At 41.7% G+C, this 20,774-nt stretch overlaps 1 protein-coding gene across 36 annotated transcripts in view; it reads left to right on the top strand.

The window, feature by feature from the left end:
• PTPRD (protein tyrosine phosphatase receptor type D) overlaps positions 1 to 20,774 on the top strand; it is an 878,514-nt gene that overhangs the window by 559,947 nt on the left and 297,793 nt on the right. For all 36 annotated transcript variants that reach the window (XM_069764541.1, XM_069764828.1, XM_069764762.1 and 33 more), the window contains exons 3-4: positions 1,142 to 1,287; positions 10,354 to 10,495. In XM_069764541.1, the coding sequence (XP_069620642.1) occupies positions 1,142 to 1,287; positions 10,354 to 10,495 (288 nt within the window). The remainder of the gene's footprint in view (positions 1 to 1,141; positions 1,288 to 10,353; positions 10,496 to 20,774) is intronic.

Here is a 20,774-nt window from a genome sequence, read left to right as displayed (position 1 = left end):
TGTCTATACGTTGTCTATAGACAGTGAGCTGCTTATCACAGGAGGGTGCAGAGTCGAACGAGTGCCTGCGTACCAGCTAGTCACAACAATGATAATCTCCTTGTGATAAAAGCTAGTAAAGAACTGCACACAGCTAGATATGTGTCACATACTTGAATTCTGAATTGTAACCCTTAGCTCATGCTGTTCTCAGAGTACTTAGCAAAAACCTGCTGACAGATTCCCTTTAAATTAAAGCAATGCCAGATTAAGTTGAACAGTGGCATTTACACCCGGGAGTAAAAATACATACTTACGGTAAGTGACATGCCATATCTGAGCAATATATCTACAATTGCTAAAATGAGAGTAACCCTGACAACTTGTGTTTTCTCTCAATATCACCACCAAAATCCACTGCCAGTAGATATCACGCTCCTGGCCTTATCTACGCTTATCCCAACACTAAAATATTTTAGATTTAGAATGCTAATTGTATAGAAGGGGCCCACTTAAGACTAAAATGCCATTCTTTTTGCAAATAATAGCTACATTTGGAAAGTAGATTAATTTTGGAATTTTTGAAGAATGATTTTTGAGGGTAATTCTTTAATTGGTCTATGTTTATGAAAGTAAAGACAGAAAGAATCACAGGAAACAATTGACATTGCTACTCAGTAGCTGTAACCAGCAGCTCCACGCTAAGAATAACACCAGCCCCTACCTATACATGTGCATTTGTCTAATCCTTTATTTTATTGTGGTGCCTTTCCTTTGACTGTGATGTGGCCGCATTACTTGAGTGAATGTACGGTATGTCATGCTGGGTGAATTACTAGGGACACATGTCAAGTTAATACTTCACACTGTAGTCTCTTTCCCTCAATCCATGACATGAAAACGGTAGGAGAACAATCTCCTGACTAATTGCCTTGTGACTGGAGTCATCTGGCTGTGGAAATCAAAGTGATTTGTTATTGTTTTTGGTAAAATGGGATAAGCAGGAAAATTAACCCACAAATAAAAATTTTTAAAGGATCATTTTACCCGTTTTATAAAGTTTCCAGAATGCAGTCGGCTGTAGAAGTGTCTTTAATTGTTTGCCTCTATTTCTATGCATGTTTGTTATCTTCTAACGTGTATCTCTCCTTTCTTTTTCTAGCTCCACCAAGGTTTACGAGAAGCCCCGTTGATCAAACAGGAGTATCAGGGGGAGTTGCATCATTTATTTGTCAAGCTACCGGAGACCCCCGACCGAAAATAGTTTGGAATAAAAAGGGAAAGAAAGTCAGCAACCAGAGATTTGAGGTATTAGGTCCATTGTTCTGTTCCTCCGTCAAAGATTACACATGCATGGAGTTGTGGTGGTGGTACCTTTTTTATACACGGTTCATGATATAAGGCCTTCCACGTGGTTCCGCACTGCAGATCCTTGTAGTAGAAAGCTACTGGCACACTAGGCTGGTATGGAAACCATTTAGTAAATCCAATCTGTTGGTTCTCATTTGAAAGGATTTTATTGTGAACACGAGTATTAGCAAAGTGTTTTATATGCTCCCTGCATGTTGCTTTTTGTTTGCTGTTGTGTTGTCTTTATGTGAGTATACATGCCTTTATTCAGTATTAAATACTTTAAAAACTTTATAATCATGGGCTTCATTTGTAGTAGAGACGAATGAATCTTTTGATATTCGAATTCAACATGTTGACCAAATTTTTCCAAAAAGTTCAATATACAGCCAATTGATTTGCAGCGATTCACAATAATGTAAAGTTGATTGCCATGAAAAGATGCATGTAACACTCTGAGGTCCCCTAGAACTGTATTCAACCCCTTTCAAGCTCTTTAACACAAACGCCGCCATAATAATGTTAAAGTGACCTCAGCATATAAAGTCATATTAATCCAGCGGTAGCCATGTGATCTGATAGCTGCAAGGCATGATGTGGGAGCAAACCCAGTGGTGTCGGAGGTCATGCGAGCTGTGGTTGAAGTAGTTTTCTGAAATGTGCAAAGAAGCAGCGGATATTTTTGGGGTGATTTGTGCCAAATAAATTTCAAATTGTTCAAATTCATCAGAACTTGCACATTTCCTAAGATTTAGAACAAATTGGATTTGCATCAAATCAATTTGCTCATCTCTATTATGTAGCAATTATACACTTTTGCCATTTTGTAGCTGATTTAACTCACTGATGGTGTTAATATATGCATAATTTGGCATCAATGGTACTAGATAATGAGACATTGAGGCAATGAAAAAATAATGGGGCATACCTTATGGCACTTTTGTTCTGCTGTACAGAATGGCTACAGTAGTCAATATCTTGCAATAGTAGCCATTGATGTTTTGTCACATAGTACTTCCATTAAACTTTAATTTTATCCAGTCTCCCCATTCAGGACACATGCATTCTAAGCTGAGCATACATTTTAAGGGCTCTTTAACACATCAGTGTCTCTGGTACGTGTGGTGACAATTTTCACATGTACTGAAGACACTTACACACATAGACCCATTCACGTTAATGGGTCTGTGCAAGTCAGTGTGTTTCCACGGACCGTGTGTCAATGTGACCTACAAGTAGACATATCCATTTTTTACCATCAGCACAGACTGCAAAATGTCCCGAACACGTGCACATGGATGACACACAGGGATGTCATCCGTATTATACGTACCAGCACATGAGAAGCAGCGCTCCAGTAAGCGCTGTTCCCCCGCCTTGGGTGCTGAAGGCGGCTCTCCTCATTCGTCCCTGCTCTACCGGCGATCAGTGCAATCAGGGGACAATGATGAGAGTTGTACTCAAGTGAAAACAATCAAAGCAGGCGGCGGCTGATGGGATCATTACTCCTATCAGACACCTGCTGCCGCTAATAACAGTGACAGCAGGAGCGGCTGATGGGAGTATTCATCAGCTGGCTCCTGTGCTGTAAATAAATAATCCGGCCTGGGTCCCCCTCTATTTTCTATAAACAGCAAGGCAAAACACAGCTGGGGGCTGCAACCCCTTATCAGCTTCAGCATGGTTGGTTATCAAGAATAAAGGGATCCCCACACTGTTTTTTTAAAGTATTTAAATAAACAAAACAATTGGCGTAGAGTTTTCCCCAATTTTGACAACCAGCCTCTCTAAAGCTGACAAATGGGGGCTGGTATTCTCAGGCTGATAAGGCGCCATTGATACAGTTAGGTCCATATATATTTGGACAGAGACAACATTTTTCTAATTTTGAAAATTAGAAAAATGTCTCTGTCCAAATATATATGGACCTAACTGTATATGCCCCCCCCCTGTCAAAAAATTGCAGCCCGCTGCTACCCAGAAAAGGCACATCTTACAGCTGCACCAATTCTGTTGCTTTGCCTGGCTCTTCCCACTTGCCCTGTAGTGGTGGCAAGTGGGATTCTTATTTGTGTGATTGATGTCACCTTTGTATTGTCAGATGACATCTAACCCACGACTTAGTAATGGAGAGGTTTCTATAAGATGCTTTCATTGTTCTCACTTGAATACAACTCTCAGCATTCTCCCCATATTGAACTGATCGCCGGCAGAGCAGGAGAGAATGAGTACCATCTTCAGCAACCGGCACCGAGGAACAGCGCTTACTGTAGCGCTTCTTCCCTGGCGCCCGTCTGTGTGGTACTGTTGCGGCACACAGCCGGCACACGGTTGCCACATGTGTGCCGCAAGTATTACACACACGGACACTGATATCTCCGGTATCGTTTTTCCGATACCGGAAATATCAGGATGTGTGAAATCGGCCTAGTGGTGAGGGGGAATAGAAGGAATAGATGTTGTATGAACACTTGTTTGCCCCATATCTGTCTGGAGTGTATGACCAGCTTTAGAGGCATTTGTAGATTGTTTAAGCAAACACACAGAACAAGAAAAATGAATAATTTCAAGGGAACCTGACAGCAGATACATGCTGCTTGATCCCCAGGCAGCATGTATCAGACACTGGATGTATGATCTCAGTCAGGTATGTTTGATGGGTTTCTCGCTGTGTTTGTATAGAGAGAGACCTGTCAGTCATCAAGGGCGGGCGGGGAGAAGATGCCAGGAATCGACCTTTTCAACTAGTTAACCATAAGTCTTGGTGCCAATCGGCTTTTAAAAGCTTTTCAAAAGCCAAACATATCTGGCTGAAACCATATAACCAATGTCTGATTTACGCTGCACATAGATCTGGCAGCATGTACTGTATAAGCTGCCAGGACCCTTTTACCCCTAAGGGTATGTGCACACGTCCGGATTTTTAGGTTTTTTTTTGCGGAATTTCGCAATAAAAACGCTATAAATCCGGTAATAAAACGCTAACATTATGCATCCTATCTTTTAGAATGCATTCCGCATTTTTTGTGCATATGTTAGCGTTTTTTCCCGCAAAAAAAACGCATTCCGCAAAAAGAACGGACATGCTCATTCTTTTTGCGGATTTTTTGCGGATTCCATATCAAAAAGGACATTCATGAAAAAAAAAAAAAAAATCCGCAAAAATTCCGCAAAAAATCCGCCCAAAAAACGCGCAAATTCTGCGAGAAATCCGCGCGAAAAAAGACGCGGATTTCTGGCAGAATTCTCAGGATTTTGTCAGGAAAAAAACCTGACGTGTGCACATACCCTTAAACCCCAGGCCATTTTCCATAACTTTTTTTATTTTTCTGTCAATATGGCCATTTGGGCTTGTTTTTTGCAGGACAAGTGGTACTTTTGAATGACACCATTCGATTTAGCATATTGTGTACTGGAAAAAATTACAAGTGCAATGAAATTGCGCAAAAAGTGCAATCCCACAATTGTTTTTTTTTTTTTTTTTGCTTTTTTTTTTTACCATGTTCACTAAGTGATATAACTGACCTGCCATTCTGATTCTCCAGGTCATTCTGAGTTCACAGACACCAAACATGTCTATGTTCTTTTTTATTTAAGTAGTAAAAAAAATTCCAAAATTTGTTTTAAAAAAATAGTGCCATTTTCCGAGACCTGTATCGCCTCCATTTTTTGAGATTTGGGGCTGTGCGTGGGCTTATTTTTTGCGTCTCAAGCTATTGTTTTTACTGATACAATTTTGGTGTAGACGCAATGTTTTGATTGCCCGTCATTGCATTTTATTTCAATGTAGCAGTGACCAAAAATAAAACGTAATATTAGCGTTTTTCATTTTTTTCTTGTTACGTCGTTTAAGCAATCGGGTTAATTATTTTTATATTGATAGTTCTGGCAATTCTGAATGCGCCGATACAAAATATGTGTATTTTTAATTTTTTTAATTTTATTTTGAATGGGGCGAAAGGGGGGTGATTTGAGCTTGTATATTGCTTATTATTTTAAAACTTTTTTTACATTTTGCATGCTTCAATAGTCTCCATGGGAGACTAGAAGCCGCAGTACTTTGATCGAGTCTGCTACACACAGGTGATGATCAGATCTCCTGTGTGTAGCAGAAATGTTCACTTGCTATGAGCTCCGACCACGAGGCGGTGCTCATAGCAATCTGGCAATGACAACCACTGAGGTCTGCTGCAGACCTCTGGTTGTCATGCCAACACATCAGTGACCAAGATCATGTGAAGGAGTAGCTGATGGGTGGGATTAGTGATGTTCTTCCTGTAAGCGCGAGTTAAATGCCACTGTGAGGCTGCCGTCACACTAGTAGTATTTGGTCAGTATTTCACACCAGTGTTTGTAAGCCAAAACCAGGAGAGGGTGATAAATGCAGAAGTGGTGAATATGTTTCTATTATGCTTTTCCTCTATTTGTTCCACTCCTGGTTTTGGCTTACAAATACTAATGTAAAATACTGACCAAATACTGCTAGTGTGACGGCAGCCTGAGGGATTGACAGCGGCATTCAGCTAGTTAACAGCTGTGGGTGGATCGCGATGCCACCCGCGGCTGTTGCAGGCACAAGTCAGCTGTATAGATTGCTGTCATGTGCCAGGAAAGATGCGTGCTCAGCGCCGGAGCCTTCACCAAACAGGGAGAATCCGACATGTGCCTACTATTACGGCACATGTAGGAAAGGGGGTAATCATAGAAAACCCTGATTTTACTTTTTGGTTAATGTAGTGTACTATATGAATTCATTCTGATTTTCCAATTTTAGACTTTATCAGATAAATTTTAACCGGAATCAAGTGTTTGACATATAGAATCTCTATATGTTCTACGAATTGATGCCAAATAAAATCAATTTTTCATGCATATCTGTAAATTTATATAGCTGCCACAGATCTTTATTTTTTTTATCTTCGGTTACTTAGTCGTTGCATGTGAGCTTCAATATTTTCCTTATTTTCAGGAATATATGGACAAATTATGATGTGATTTGGGGGGTTGTCCGTATAATTTTCCAAAGAAGTCAGTGTAACATAAAATATTAATGGCTTGTACATAGTTTTCATATTTGCATATGTTATCTCTGTGTGTGGGCCAAGTAGGTAGACATCCTTGGTTTAGCTAGCTCTTGATATGAACTTGACTGTGTGAGGCATCTATAGTTTACAAGCAGTGGATCAAACACACTTCTCTTAAGAACCACTTATCCACAACAAGTGGTGTCAATCCAACAGGTGGATGTGTCTACTAAGTGGGGGGACAGGTGGCCAGTAAAAGAAAAGAATGCCATCCTGCTCTTCATGACAGATCCAAAAATAGTCCATAGTGGAGAAAGATAAATCACCATCACCGTCTTCTGTTAGACAACTAATTGACTCTGGTATTCTCTTGGTATACCATGTACATCTATTACCTGGGGAGCGCAAGTCTTTTATCAGCATGAAGTGTGTGCAGACTTTGCAGATATACAGTTTATTCCAGGTATTCAAACACTCGCCCAAATTGATACCAAATTCCAAAACCAAGCTTTACAATGTCATGAACATCCGGAATACCATCTACTATTGAGCTACTGCTTCATGTAGTCCTCCTACACATTGACCAGGTTCCATGAAAATTGACAGTGTTTGATTTATGTCTAATTATGCCATTTATCTGATACATCTTTAAATAATCAATGGCGAGGCCCACAGTTTAGAGATTGATAGAAAAGTCAGAGTAATACCATTAACTATAACCACAGGAGCAACATTTTGCTGAAAGCTATAAACAATCTAGAAAGTGGTATGAAGCCAATAGGAATTTGGGGTTTTAAGTTGTAGGCAAATTTAGGTGAGTGATCATTTGTGTTTAAGGGAATGTGAGAGAATATCAGAAATCGGCTTCTTGTTAAAATTAGGTTTTTGTACTAAATGTTTAAAAAAAAAAAATAGAAAACTTGCAATTTTTACACTGCCAACTGGGGCTATTTTAGACTCATACTCATTATCATCACAGGCAGGATTGCAATGACAAGTTATCCAATATGTGCAGTAATTAATCTAACCATTCACAATAGGTGATGTCACAGCTCCATTATTTATTTATTATGCTTTGCTTATACAGTGCTATCTTCTTCCACAGTGCTTTACAGACATTATCATCGCTGTCCCCAATGGGGTTCACAATCTAAATTCCCTATCAGTATGTCTTTAAAGTGTGGTAGGAAATCTGAGTACCCCAAAGAAACCCACGCAAATATGGGGAGAACATACAAACTCCTTGCAGATATTGTCCTTAGTGAGATTTGAACCCAGGACCTCAACGCTGAAAGGCTGCAGTGCTAACTACTGAGCCACGGTGACCTTTGCTCACACTCGTTAGATGCTTTAATACAAAAAAATATGAGTCAGTCTATTTCCTGAAAGAACAGGAAGTATAAATCAAGAAAATCCCCAATGACCCATGTCATAGAAAACATTAAAATCCATAAAGCAACTCCAGGGGGCATTCACCTCACCCTTCTCTCTAGTCACAGAATTTACAATAGTAAAAGGAGCTTATATTCTAAACCTCCTTGACGTAGAATTTCTCAATGGGCATAGGAAAGTGGGGGGTGAGGAAACCAATTAAGGTTGGAATAGTTAATCATTCAAGTTCCCTTTGAAGCCCAGACTCCTTGCAGTGTTCAGGTGATTGAAATAGGATATCTGTTGTGGGGAGACAGCCATAGAATCTAAGCTTTGAAAGGAAGGGAAGCAAATATCTAACAAACAATTAAGGCATGATGCTTATTGTGCTCTCCAGGATGAGCTTTGTGCTCTCCAGGATGAGCTTCCTTTCATCAAAACATCTACAATAGCCACTGGATCATCAGTGGAAAGTTATGAATATTGGTTTTTGCATAGATCCGATATTGATGGGGCATGCATCTTCAACTTCAGGACTAATCTGGGAAGAATATGCATATTTTTTCATAACTGTGACCTCTGCCTATAAACCCCAAAACAATAGTGGCCAGATTGCTGAGACCAGCCATGCCAAGTTTACTATCTATGTAAAGGTAAAAGCCTGATAAAGAAATATGATGGCAAACTTGAACTTCTGCGATCATCAGGAGTGAAGATATTGTTAATGTTGGGAATTTAATAAAATCCTGAAGGGCTGAGAACATACCGCAATTCAGCCCGAGTGAGGTCATCAAGGGGTGTGTGTGGGTGTAAATTAGATGCTGATAAATGGTCAAGGCAAATTATGATTGCTGCTAAATGCTAAAGAAGATTAACCTCAGTGTAGGCTTGATACACGTTAACCAGAAATTTTGAATCGGATTGCTTCTATCCGCTAGCTGAGCCATCACTGTGACCAGCGTAGCAAGCTTCTCTATTAATCCTTTTTTATTTTATGTAACTGTACATGCTTTATTGTTTTTTCCACTTTATACATTCTTTTAGTATATTATTATAAACACTGCCTGTCGTTCTGGATTAAATAAAAAATGTAATAGTTCTGTTCTTTTTCTTCTGTAAATCGCTCCCCGAAGCCATACGCTACTAGAACCTGGCGTCCAGTCAGCCTGTATAAAAACAACTGGTGGTGGCAGCGAGTATGGTTTTCGTGGTGTTAGCAGTGACCGTACTGGGTGTGTATACATGTATTTAATTAATTGGAATCGCAGGTGTGTATACCATACACTCACTGTTAGTTTCCCAATAACCGGCCTTAGTGGAAACAGTTGTAGCCTCCTCTGAATCGTCGGTCAATTGCTTAATTGTCTTGACGATAGGGGGCAACAGAGGTCTGTTTGTGACAAAAAGATAACAGCTTGGTGGGTTCAGTTACGACCCCCTCGCTGCGATCTTTGACCATTGGTGGCAGCGGTGGGATCTACATGGTCTCTCCGGTGTCATCCCTTGACAACCAATGTGAAAATTGAATGATTTCTCTTTTTTTCATAGTTCAGATAAGCCTTTAAAGGGAACCCGTCAGCAGGTTTTTGCTATTTAATATCAGCGCAGCATAGGAAGCTGCCAATCAGGGTTGTGAGAGGGGTTATGTACAGTTTAGCATTATGACCACTGCTACATGTACAGCAGAAAAAACAGATATTCTATGAAATCAAGCAATTCAGTAAGTGACACATCACTGGAGTCATGCTCCATTAGCCTATATAATGCTGCTTTCGGAAGACATGGCAAAAACCTGCTAACAGATTTTTTTTTTTTAAGACCTTTAGGTAGCTGTTCTATAATTTATTGTCCAACCCATCTAAAAGCCTCAAAACATGACTAAGGATATTAGCCAAACCATATCATGACAGCTGCTTCTCGGCTCTTGCTCCTAATCTCAACGCTTCCCTTTAAATGAAGACACATAGTAATCGATGTAATGGATCCTAACAAGATATTGCTTGAATAAATTACTGGGAAGGTTTCATAATAAAAGAATAATGGAATGGCATAATGCTTCATAATACTTTTTAGGCTCTGTCTACACTACCATGACTGCTTATGCCTTTAGTGGAGCCATGATGGATCCATCATTTTCTGCATTGCATCCTCTTAGCTTATAATGGCTCTGTCGGGTTTCCATTTTTTTTAATCTTACAAGTGCGAACAGAGTCTTGTATTATTTTAGTTAAGTAGTACATCTGATGCAAATGTGTGAAGATGAATACCACACTTGACAAGGTATATAAAGAGTAGAACAATTCTGCAATAAATCAAGGTGGATCACAAGGATTCTAATTAAAATGCACCAAGAATGTATTAATATTGTATATAATAATAAATCTACCTTTGGGTACTAAAATAGCTCTCCAGAAAATAAGATTGATGTTTCAGGTAAGGATCCAGGTAAGGATTTTTCAACTTATCTCTTATAAATACTCTTACAGTACATACAATTTTCTTCCCAATTAATGTAATGTTGTGGGAAACTCAACGTAAGAAGTATCCACTGATAATATTGTGATCATGTCTTGTCAGAATGATTGGTAGAACCAACAACAACTGTGACAGCTTTACTTTCCCTCCACAGGTAATAGAATTCGATGATGGATCTGGTTCCGTACTAAGAATACAACCTTTACGAACACCAAGAGATGAAGCAATATATGAATGTGTTGCATCCAACAGTGTTGGAGAAGTTAGTGTAACCACCAGGCTCATAGTATTACGGGGTAAGAAACTGCATCAGAAAGTGCCCGCATTATTATAATTTACTGTATATACTTTACTTTCCATAATCTAAGTTCCCCATCAGTATGTTGTTGGGCTTGTAAAAGGAAATCGCAGAACCCGGAGGAAACCCACACTAGGACAGGGAGAAGATACAAACTCCTTTTAGACGTCCTTGGTGAGATTTGAACCAGGACCCCAATGTTGTATAGTACCCGTAGAGATAATCTTGTAGCGATTTGTAATAGGGCTGTCATAGAGGTGTCATCTACTGTACTTTTGTATACTGTTGTGTATATTGAAGATTTTTAGCTTGCTCCATTGGAGTTTTCATAAATGGGAAGTTTTACCACTAGAAACATGGCCATTCAAAGGTGGAATAACGGCATTATACAGGCTCATTGCGTTACTCTACAAGCTCTATGTAGAGGCCTCTACAATCTGCACGAGAATTTATAGCAACTCATGACTTAGCAACCAGTGATGAGAGAAGCTATCCATCGGTAGGTTGGGCTGTGATATCTTCTCCATGTAATAACTATAAGGAAAGAGTACGGCAAATTGTTCTATCAAGGGCCACTTTCCCATTTCCAATTTTGTATGGGCTATAGCTCATCGGGATGATTTTCAATTGGATTGCTATATTTTATAACCACATTAGGATGGAAACAAGGGTGCCTCACAAGAGAGCTGGTAATACTAGAAGTCACTTTTGATTTGGAGAGTAGAAAATGTCATTAAAGGACTTGTCCAGATTCAGAAAATTAATGGATGAATCTTAGTATAGCCCATTGGTGTTTAATTGGTCGTGGTACCCCTACTACCAGCTGTATGAAGTGAGGTCTGTAGCTGCTTTGGTCTGATAGCCTACACTCGTACTTAGTAGTGACCATGCTTGATATTGTGCCATTGTCTTGTTCAAGGGGTTATCTGGTTTAAATATTTTTAATTCTGCATAGAACCGTACTTATCCACTGCCACTCAAGGGCCGAGTAATTCCAGTTCCCACTCGATTTTGTTAACCCCTTCCCGATGTGACCAATTTTCATTTTTTTCCTCCCCTGCTTCCCAGAGCCATGATTTTTTTTATTTTTCTGTCCTCATAGACGTATGAGGGCTTTTTTTGTGAGACAAGTTGTACTTTTGATTGACACCATTCATTTTCCACATAATGTATTGGAAATTGGGAAAATATTCCAAGTGCAGTGAAATTGTTAAACAAAATCCCACAATTCTGACGTTGTTTTTTGAGAATTGTTTTTAATGCGTATATTTGTGATTAAAATGACCTTGTAATATGATTCTCCTCATCAGTACAATTATGGCGATGCCAAACAATTTTTATTTATACCATTTTAGGATAGATATGACTTTTTGATATCTTGTTACAGCATTTTTTTGTGGTATTGCAGTGACGAAAAAAACATAATTTTGTACTTCCTGAATTTATTCTGTTTATGGTGTTTACCGATCAGGTTAACTATTTTTAAATTTAGATATATCAAACTTTTCTGAATGTGGTGATGCCACATATGTGCATTTTTTTTATTTTGTTATTACTTTTATTTTTAATGGGAGAGAGCATTAAATTTTTATGGATTTTTTTCATATTTTTTATAACTTTTTGTTTTACTTTTCACTGTATTTGTAAAGGTACCGTCACACTCAGGGACGCTGCAGCGATATAGACAACGAGCCGATCGCTGCAGCGTCGCTGTTTAGGTTGCTGTAGAGACGTCAAACACGGCAACAGCTGAACAATGCAGGAGCGATCCAGTGACGTAACAGCGACTCACTTATCGTTCTCGCTGGTTGTTAGCTCCATGTAAAACGTTGCTGGCATCGCTGCTTTTGCTGTCAAACATGACGATACACGCCGACCTGGCGGCGAAATAAAGTTCTGGACTTCTAGCTTCGGCCAGCGATGGCACAGCGGGATCCAGATCGCTGCTGCGTGTCAAACACAACGAGATCGCTATCCAGGACGCTGCAACGTCACGGATCGCTATCGTTCTCGTTGTAAAGTTGCTGAGTGTGAAGGTACCTTAAGTCCCCTTAGGGGACTATAACCCATGATCATCGTATTGCGTATACTATACACAGCAATTGCTGCGTATAGTAAAAATCGCTGTCTCTTATGAAACCCGGCAAAGTTCTAGTTTCAAGGGAGCTCTGTAATGGCAAGCATGGAGATCTTCAACAGACCTTCCTGCTGTCATATCAACCTGTTGGCGGCGACCCGAGATTACATCACAGGCATGAGAATGAGTGCATTGAATGATGTGCCCTTCTGCCAGAGCATTGTTAGTGTATTTAAAGGGAACCTGTCATCCCCAAAATCGATGGTGAGCTAAGCCCACCAGCATCAGGGGCTTATCTACAGCATTCCGAAATGCTGTAGATAAGCCCGCGATGTATCCTGAAAGATAAGAAAAAGAGATTAGATTATACTCACCTGGGTGGGCGGTCCGATCCGATGGGGGTCGCGGTCCGGTCCGGCGCCTCCTATCCTCCGCAACGCCCATTGGACTGGACCGCCGCGTGACCGCCCCTGGTTGAGTATAATCTAACCTCTTTTTCTCATCTTTCACGATACATCGGGGGCTTATCTACAGAATTCCAGAATGCTCTAGATAAGCCCCTGATGCTGGTGGGCTTAGCTCATCGTCGATTTTGGGGGTGAGATGTTCCCTTTAACAGGTTAACAATCGTGGGATGCGCTTCACACTATCTGCCATTGTTAGAAGTACGTCCTGGCTGTAACACACCTCCATTACCTGCCGGGTATGGGGCATGCTCACCGGGTGAGCGGAAGTGGGTAAGTACAGTACAACTGTATTTGCACAAGAAGCCAATGGAATAAAAAATAATAAAACTGGGCAACCCTTTAACGTCAAAGGATAACACTGCAATTCCAAGCATGCAAGTATAGATGGCATGCAGGTAATGAAGTAGAAGAGTCTTTAGGGCCAGCCGAATGAAAAAGGTTCTATGAGCAGCTGATCATATGCAGAGTTTAGAGATGGACCCCCCATTGATTGAATATTGAGTCATCAATATTCTGATCCCATGAAAGCTTTCTAAGGTACCTATGTTTTTTCTTTGTATAGATTAATGGTTAAGTGTGGAGTCATTCAGCACCGCACTCTAGTTAATATGCCATTTGTGGGCATTATAGAGTCTTCATAATATGACATTGCGGCTATCTTGGTAACACCTTTTATAAAACCACTTTCTGACAGGCACTTTAAATGTACTTCTTTGTGGCACTGTGCTTTAGAAGCTCCTTTTCTTTCTGTAATGCCATTTTAAGTGTTAGGTCTTTAATCTGTGCATTTAGGGTCCCATTGACATTAATAGCAGGCATCGATCAGTCATCAGTATGGCTCTTAGCAGTACATAATGCCGTGGTACTGAAGATTGCACTATTTATATAGAAGACGCCTCGCGTGCAGAACTGTTGTGAAATGCTCATTGTGCATGTAGAACGGCAGGATGATCATGGTACAGTGACGCATTATTCTGAAGGAAGGAAACACCAAACAAATCATATGTTCCCCGGTAAGAGTTGCAATTGGAAGCACTGCTTGCATCTTTGTAGCGCAAAATTAATTGTATGAAACGACCTAAGCAATAGCAGTGTCACCAATTTGTAACCTTTTGACCAAAATTACCATGTTTATTACGGCCTCATTTTTATTAATGCCGCTTTTTGGAAGATGAACACTGTTCTGCCTGCTGTGAAAATAGCAGTTTGCCGTGTATGCTATAGAGCGATCTCGGCTGGGGGGCCGGGCTTCTAATACAGAGCGCAGCTGAGTGACGAGAACACAAAGGGGGTTTTCTTTCTTCCTGTTCTAAATTACTGCAATAAAGGAGTAATAATTCTGAAAATTGGAAACCAGCTAGGTCTGAAGTGCTTTTCCAAGAAAGATTTCAGGTTTACAGTTTATTAAAGCAAAATGATTTAACAAACTTTTGCTTAGCTAATAAAGTAACGCCATAACACAGGCAGCCAAATCCATCAGCTTTTTCTACTGTCTGCAAACAAGATTACCCTATAATGCCTGCATACAATATTACAATTCCGAGGGCGTTTTGTTGGTGTTCATTTGTAGAACAGATTAGTTTTGATAATATCTGGTATTTGATTTTACACCTTTTGATGAAATACAAAAGCTAGCTTGCCTCAGTGTTTCTTCATTTGAAGCTGATCTGTTGCTTTTAGAGTGGCTGTCAAAATATCAAACTGTGCTTGATTTATCTCTTATTAATTCCTTCCCTGCGTCTATATACAGATGCATCGACCCCTACGTTTCCACAAATATTAAGATCTTTAAGGCCTTGTGCACACACTCCGGTTTTGGTGCGTTTTTTCAATGCATATTTGACATCTGAAGGTTTTCCTAGTACCAGCAAAAAGAACCAAGAGAGGATGTTCTGAACCTGAGGTCCAAAAAAGGACGGATGATCGATGTGGCTGTGCTATGTACTACGTGGCTGTGCTATGTACTACATGGCTGTGCTATATACTACGTGGCTGTGCTATATACTACGTGGCCGGCCGCGAACAATCAGTGACAGGCGCAGTCCGGCCGCGAATTGGCGCGGGATTTGAACCAAGCTTCGCTAATTGGTTGCGGTTGGCCGAATCCTCTGTATTCAATGTATTATTCTAAAATCTTCAGAAATAAACTACATACATATTCTAGAATACCCGATGCGTTAGAATCGGGCTACCATCTAGTAAATATATAATTATCTAGTCAAAGACCAGAAGACCCCAGACCACTGAGTAAAGATGGGGTATACCGGCTATATAGTGTCAGTAGATAAATGTCAAAGGGGAAAGCGCAGAAGTGTGCAATGAAGGTGTGCCTTGTGGGGCAGGAATGGTGTCAATCAAATGGGTGACTGGAAAATGCTAAAGATCAAAAAAGGAGGCCAAAAAAGTGAAGTGGGAATGAAGCTGTAGTGTGTGCAATGAAATGGATCCGGGAGTCTGCTGAAATGGCTAAAGGGACAGATGTCAATATGCTGGCCTGAAGTGCTAAAATATAAAGTCAGGAGGAATGTGATCAGTCAAACAGTGAAGAGGCACCTGGATGAAGAAAATGCCCCCAAAGCAAATGAGGGTATGCAATGGGTCATGTAACATGCACAGGTGTGAGGTGTGGATTTTATTTTAAATTAAAAAAAGTATAAAAGCCATCCTACAACTACAAGGGGTACCCAATCAAGATGTTCCCATACTCGCCTTGCTATGTGCCATCAGGACTCAAAATATGAATTGGTGCTTACTTTTTCTATTCATATTCAATACATTATGAGGACCTTCAACTGGGTGCAAACCACTTGACGATCACTGGAAGGCCACAAATAAGCACATATAGCATAATCCTCTCCTAACGCAGTTTCCCAAGATGATTGTTTTTTTCAGTGCTGGTCTCATGCCACTTATACTTACACTTATTGGGTCTAACAGGTGATAGGTTTTTTTTTGTATATTGTAGTGCAAATTTGTGCTAAATTACATTTGTTCCACTAGAAGAAGGAGATTGTTTCAGGTATATCCTACTCTATCAATATGGTGTCCTACCTGACAATGAGATTTTGTCATCATTCATAGACATTTTGAGAGTGGGCATTGTTATGTTAACCAATTCAGTAACACAATGGACATAGCGGTCAGAACACATACAGTGATCTGACAAACACCCAAAATTAAAGAACGAGCTCTGAGACGTGGGAACTCTGCAGACCGCAATCCCTGATCCTATCAAACCACACTAAAGGTAGCCATGGAGCGCTCCTGACCAGAACCTAGGCGCCTCGTCACAGCCTGAGAAACTAGCTATTCCTGAAGATAGAAAAATAAGCCTACCTTGCCTCAGAGAAATTCCCCAAAGGAAAAGGCAGCCCCCCACATATAATGACTGTGAGTAAGATGAAAACACAAACATAGAGATGAAACAGATTTAGCAAAGTGAGGCCCGACTAGCTGAATAGAACGAGGATAGGGAAGATAGCTTTGCGGTCAGCACAAAAACCTATAAATAACCACGCAGAGGGGACAAAAAGACCCTCCGCACCGACTAACGGTACGGAGGTCGTCCCTCTGCGTCTCAGAGCTTCCAGCAGGCGAGAAAAAACCAATAAAGCAAGCTGGACTGAAAAAAAGCAACAAAATAACAAAAGCAAAACTTAGCTTTGCAGAGCAGCAGGCCACAGGAATGATCCAGGGAAAAAACCAGTCCAACACTGGAACATTGACAGGAAGCATGGATCAAAGCATCAGGTGGAGTTAAGTAGAGAAGAAGCTAACGAGCTCACCAGATCACCTGAGGGAGAAAACTCAGAAGCTGCAGTACCACTTTCCTCCACAAACGGAAGATCCCAGAGAATCAGCCGAAGTACCACTTGTGACCACAGGAGTGAACTCTGCCACAGAATTCACAACAGTACCCCCCCCTTGAGGATGGGTCACCGAACCCTCACCAGAGCCCCCAGGCCAACCAGGATGAGCCACATGAAAGGCACAAACAAGATCGGGAGCATGGACATCAGAGGCAAAAACCCAGGAATTATCTTCCTGAGCATAACCCTTCCATTTAACCAGATACTGGAGTTTCCGTCTTGAAACACGAGAATCCAAAATCTTCTCCACAATATACTCCAATTCCCCCTCCACCAAAACCGGGGCAGGAGGCTCAACAGATGGAACCATAGGTGCCACGTATCTCCGCAACAATGACCTATGGAATACGTTATGTATGGCAAAAGAATCTTGAAGGGTCAGATGAAAAGACACAGGATTAAGAACCTCAGAAATCCTATACGGACCAATAAAACGAGGTTTAAACTTAGGAGAGGAAACCTTCATAGGAATATGACGAGAAGATAACCAAACCAGATCCCCAGCACGAAGTCGGGGACCCACACGGCGTCTGCGATTAGCAAAACGTTGAGCCTTCTCCTGGGACAAGGTCAAATTGTCCACTACCTGAGTCCAAATCTGCTGCAACCTGTCCACCACAGTATCCACACCAGGACAGTCCGAAGACTCAACCTGTCCAGAAGAGAAACGAGGATGGAACCCAGAATTGCAGAAAAACGGTGAAACCAAGGTAGCCGAGCTGGCCCGATTATTAAGGGCGAACTCAGCCAAAGGCAAAAAGGACACCCAGTCATCCTGATCAGCAGAAACAAAGCACCTCAGATATGTTTCCAAGGTCTGATTGGTTCGCTCGGTCTGGCCATTAGTCTGAGGATGGAAAGCCGAGGAAAAAGACAAGTCAATGCCCATCCTACCACAAAAGGCTCGCCAAAACCTCGAAACAAACTGGGAACCTCTGTCAGAAACAATATTCTCTGGAATGCCATGCAAACGAACCACATGCTGGAAGAACAAAGGCACCAAATCAGAGGAGGAAGGCAATTTAGACAAGGGTACCAGATGGACCATCTTAGAAAAGCGATCACAGACCACCCAAATGACTGACATCTTTTGAGAAACGGGAAGGTCAGAAATAAAATCCATAGAGATATGTGTCCAAGGCCTCTTCGGGACCGGCAAGGGCAAAAGCAACCCACTGGCACGAGAACAGCAGGGCTTAGCCCGAGCACAAATCCCACAGGACTGCACAAAAGTACGCACATCCCGCGACAGAGAGGGCCACCAAAAGGATCTAGCCACTAACTCTCTGGTACCAAAGATTCCAGGATGACCAGCCAACACCGAACAATGAAGTTCAGAGATAACTCTATTCGTCCACCTATCAGGGACAAACAGTTTCTCCGCTGGGCAACGATCAGGTTTATTAGCCTGAAATTTTTGCAGCACCCGCCGCAAATCAGGGGAGATGGCAGACACAATTACTCCTTCCTTGAGGATACCCGCCGGCTCAGATCAGCCCGGAGAGTCGGGTACAAAACTCCTAGACAGAGCATCCGCCTTCACATTTTTAGAGCCCGGAAGGTACGAAATCACAAAGTCAAAACGGGCAAAAAACAACGACCAACGAGCTTGTCTAGGATTCAAGCGCTTGGCAGACTCGAGATAAGTCAAGTTCTTATGATCAGTCAATACCACCACGCGATGCTTAGCTCCTTCAAGCCAATGACGCCACTCCTCGAATGCCCACTTCATGGCCAGCAACTCTCGGTTGCCCACATCATAATTTCGCTCAGCAGGCGAAAACTTCCTGGAAAAGAAAGCGCATGGTTTCATCACTGAGCAACCTGAACCTCTCTGTGACAAAACAGCCCCTGATCCAATCTCAGAAGCATCAACGTCGACCTGGAACGGAAGAGAAACATCTGGTTGACACAACACAGGGGCAGAAGAAAAACGACGCTTCAACTCTTGAAAAGCCTCCACAGCAGCAGAAGACCAATTGACCACATCAGCACCCTTCTTGGTCAAATCGGTCAATGGTTTAGCAATACTAGAAAAATTGCAGATGAAGCGACGATAAAAATTAGCAAAGCCCAGGAACTTTTGCAGACTTTTCAGAGATGTCGGCTGAGTCCAATCATGGATGGCCTGGACCTTAACAGGATCCATCTCGATAGTAGAAGGGGAAAAGATGAACCCCAAAAATGAAACCTTCTGCACACCAAAGAGACACTTTGATCCCTTCACAAACAAAGAATTAGCACGCAGGACCTGAAAAACCGTTCTGACCTGCTTCACATGAGACTCCCAATCATCCGAGAAGATCAAAATGTCATCCAAGTACACAATCAGGAATTTATCCAGGTACTCTCGGAAGATGTCATGCATAAAGGACTGAAACACTGATGGAGCATTGGCAAGTCCGAACGGCATCACGAGATACTCAAAATGACCCTCGGGCGTATTAAATGCAGTTTTCCATTCATCGCCCTGCTTAATTCGCACCAGATTATACGCACCACGACGATCTATCTTTGTGAACCAACTAGCCCCCTTAATCCGAGCAAACAGATCAGATAACAATGGCAAGGGGTACTGAAATTTAACCGTGATCTTATTTAGAAGGCGATAATCTATACAAGGTCTCAGCGAACCATCCTTCTTGGCTACAAAAAAGAACCCTGCTCCTAATGGCGACGATGACGGGCGAATATGCCCCTTCTCCAGGGATTCCTTCACATAACTGCGCATAGCGGTGTGCTCTGGCATGGACAAATTAAACAATCAACCTTTTGGGAATTTACTACCAGGAATCAAATTGATAGCACAATCACAATCCCTATACGGAGGTAGGGTATCGGACTTGGGCTCATCAAATACATCCCGGTTATCAGACAAGAACTCTGGGACCTCAGAAGGGGTGGATGACGAAATTGACAGAAATGGAACATCACCATGTACCCCCTGACAACCCCAGCTGGAAACCGACATGGATTTCCAATCTAATACTGGATTATGGACTTGTAGCCATGGCAACCCCAAAACGACCACATCATGCAGATTATGCAACACCAGAAAGCGAATATCCTCCTGATGTGCAGGAGCCATGCACATGGTCAGCTGGGTCCAGTACTGAGGCTTATTCTTGGCCAAAGGTGTAGCATCAATTCCTCTCAATGGAATAGGACACTGCAAGGGCTCCAAGAAAAACCCACAACGCCTAGCATACTCCAAGTCCATCAAATTCAGGGCAGCGCCTGAATCCACAAATGCCATGACAGAATACGATGACAAAGAGCAGATCAAGGTAACGGACAGAAGAAATTTTGACTGTACCGTACCAATGGTGGCAGACCTAGCGAACCGCTTAGAGCGCTTAGGACAATCAGAGATGGCATGAGTGGAATCACCACAGTAGAAACACAGACCATTCAGACGTCTGTGTTCATGCCGTTCAACTCTGGACAAAGTCCTATCGCACTGCATAGGCTCAGGTTTAAGCTCAGGTAATACCACCAAATGGTGCACAGATTTACGCTCACGCAAGCGTCGACCGATCTGAATGGCCAAAGACATAGATTCATTCAGACCATCAGGCATAGGAAATCCCACCATGACATCTTTAAGGGCTTCAGAGAGACCCTTTCTGAAAATCGCTGCAAGCGCAGCTTCATTCCATTGAGTGAGTACAGACCACTTTCAAAATTTTTGACAGTATACCTCTATCTCATCCTGACCCTGACACAAAGCCAGCAAATTTTTCTCTGCCTGATCCACTGAATTAGGCTCATCGTACAGCAATCCGAGCGCCAGGAAAAACGCATCAATATTATTTAATGCAGGATCTCCTGGCGCAAGAGAAAATGCCCAATCCGGAGGGTCGC

The sequence above is a fragment of the Ranitomeya imitator genome, chromosome 1 (assembly GCF_032444005.1).
Source record: "Ranitomeya imitator isolate aRanImi1 chromosome 1, aRanImi1.pri, whole genome shotgun sequence".
NCBI lineage: Eukaryota > Metazoa > Chordata > Amphibia > Anura > Dendrobatidae > Ranitomeya > Ranitomeya imitator.
Note: the sequence above shows the minus strand (reverse complement) of the source record. Positions and strands in the feature narration are given on the sequence as shown.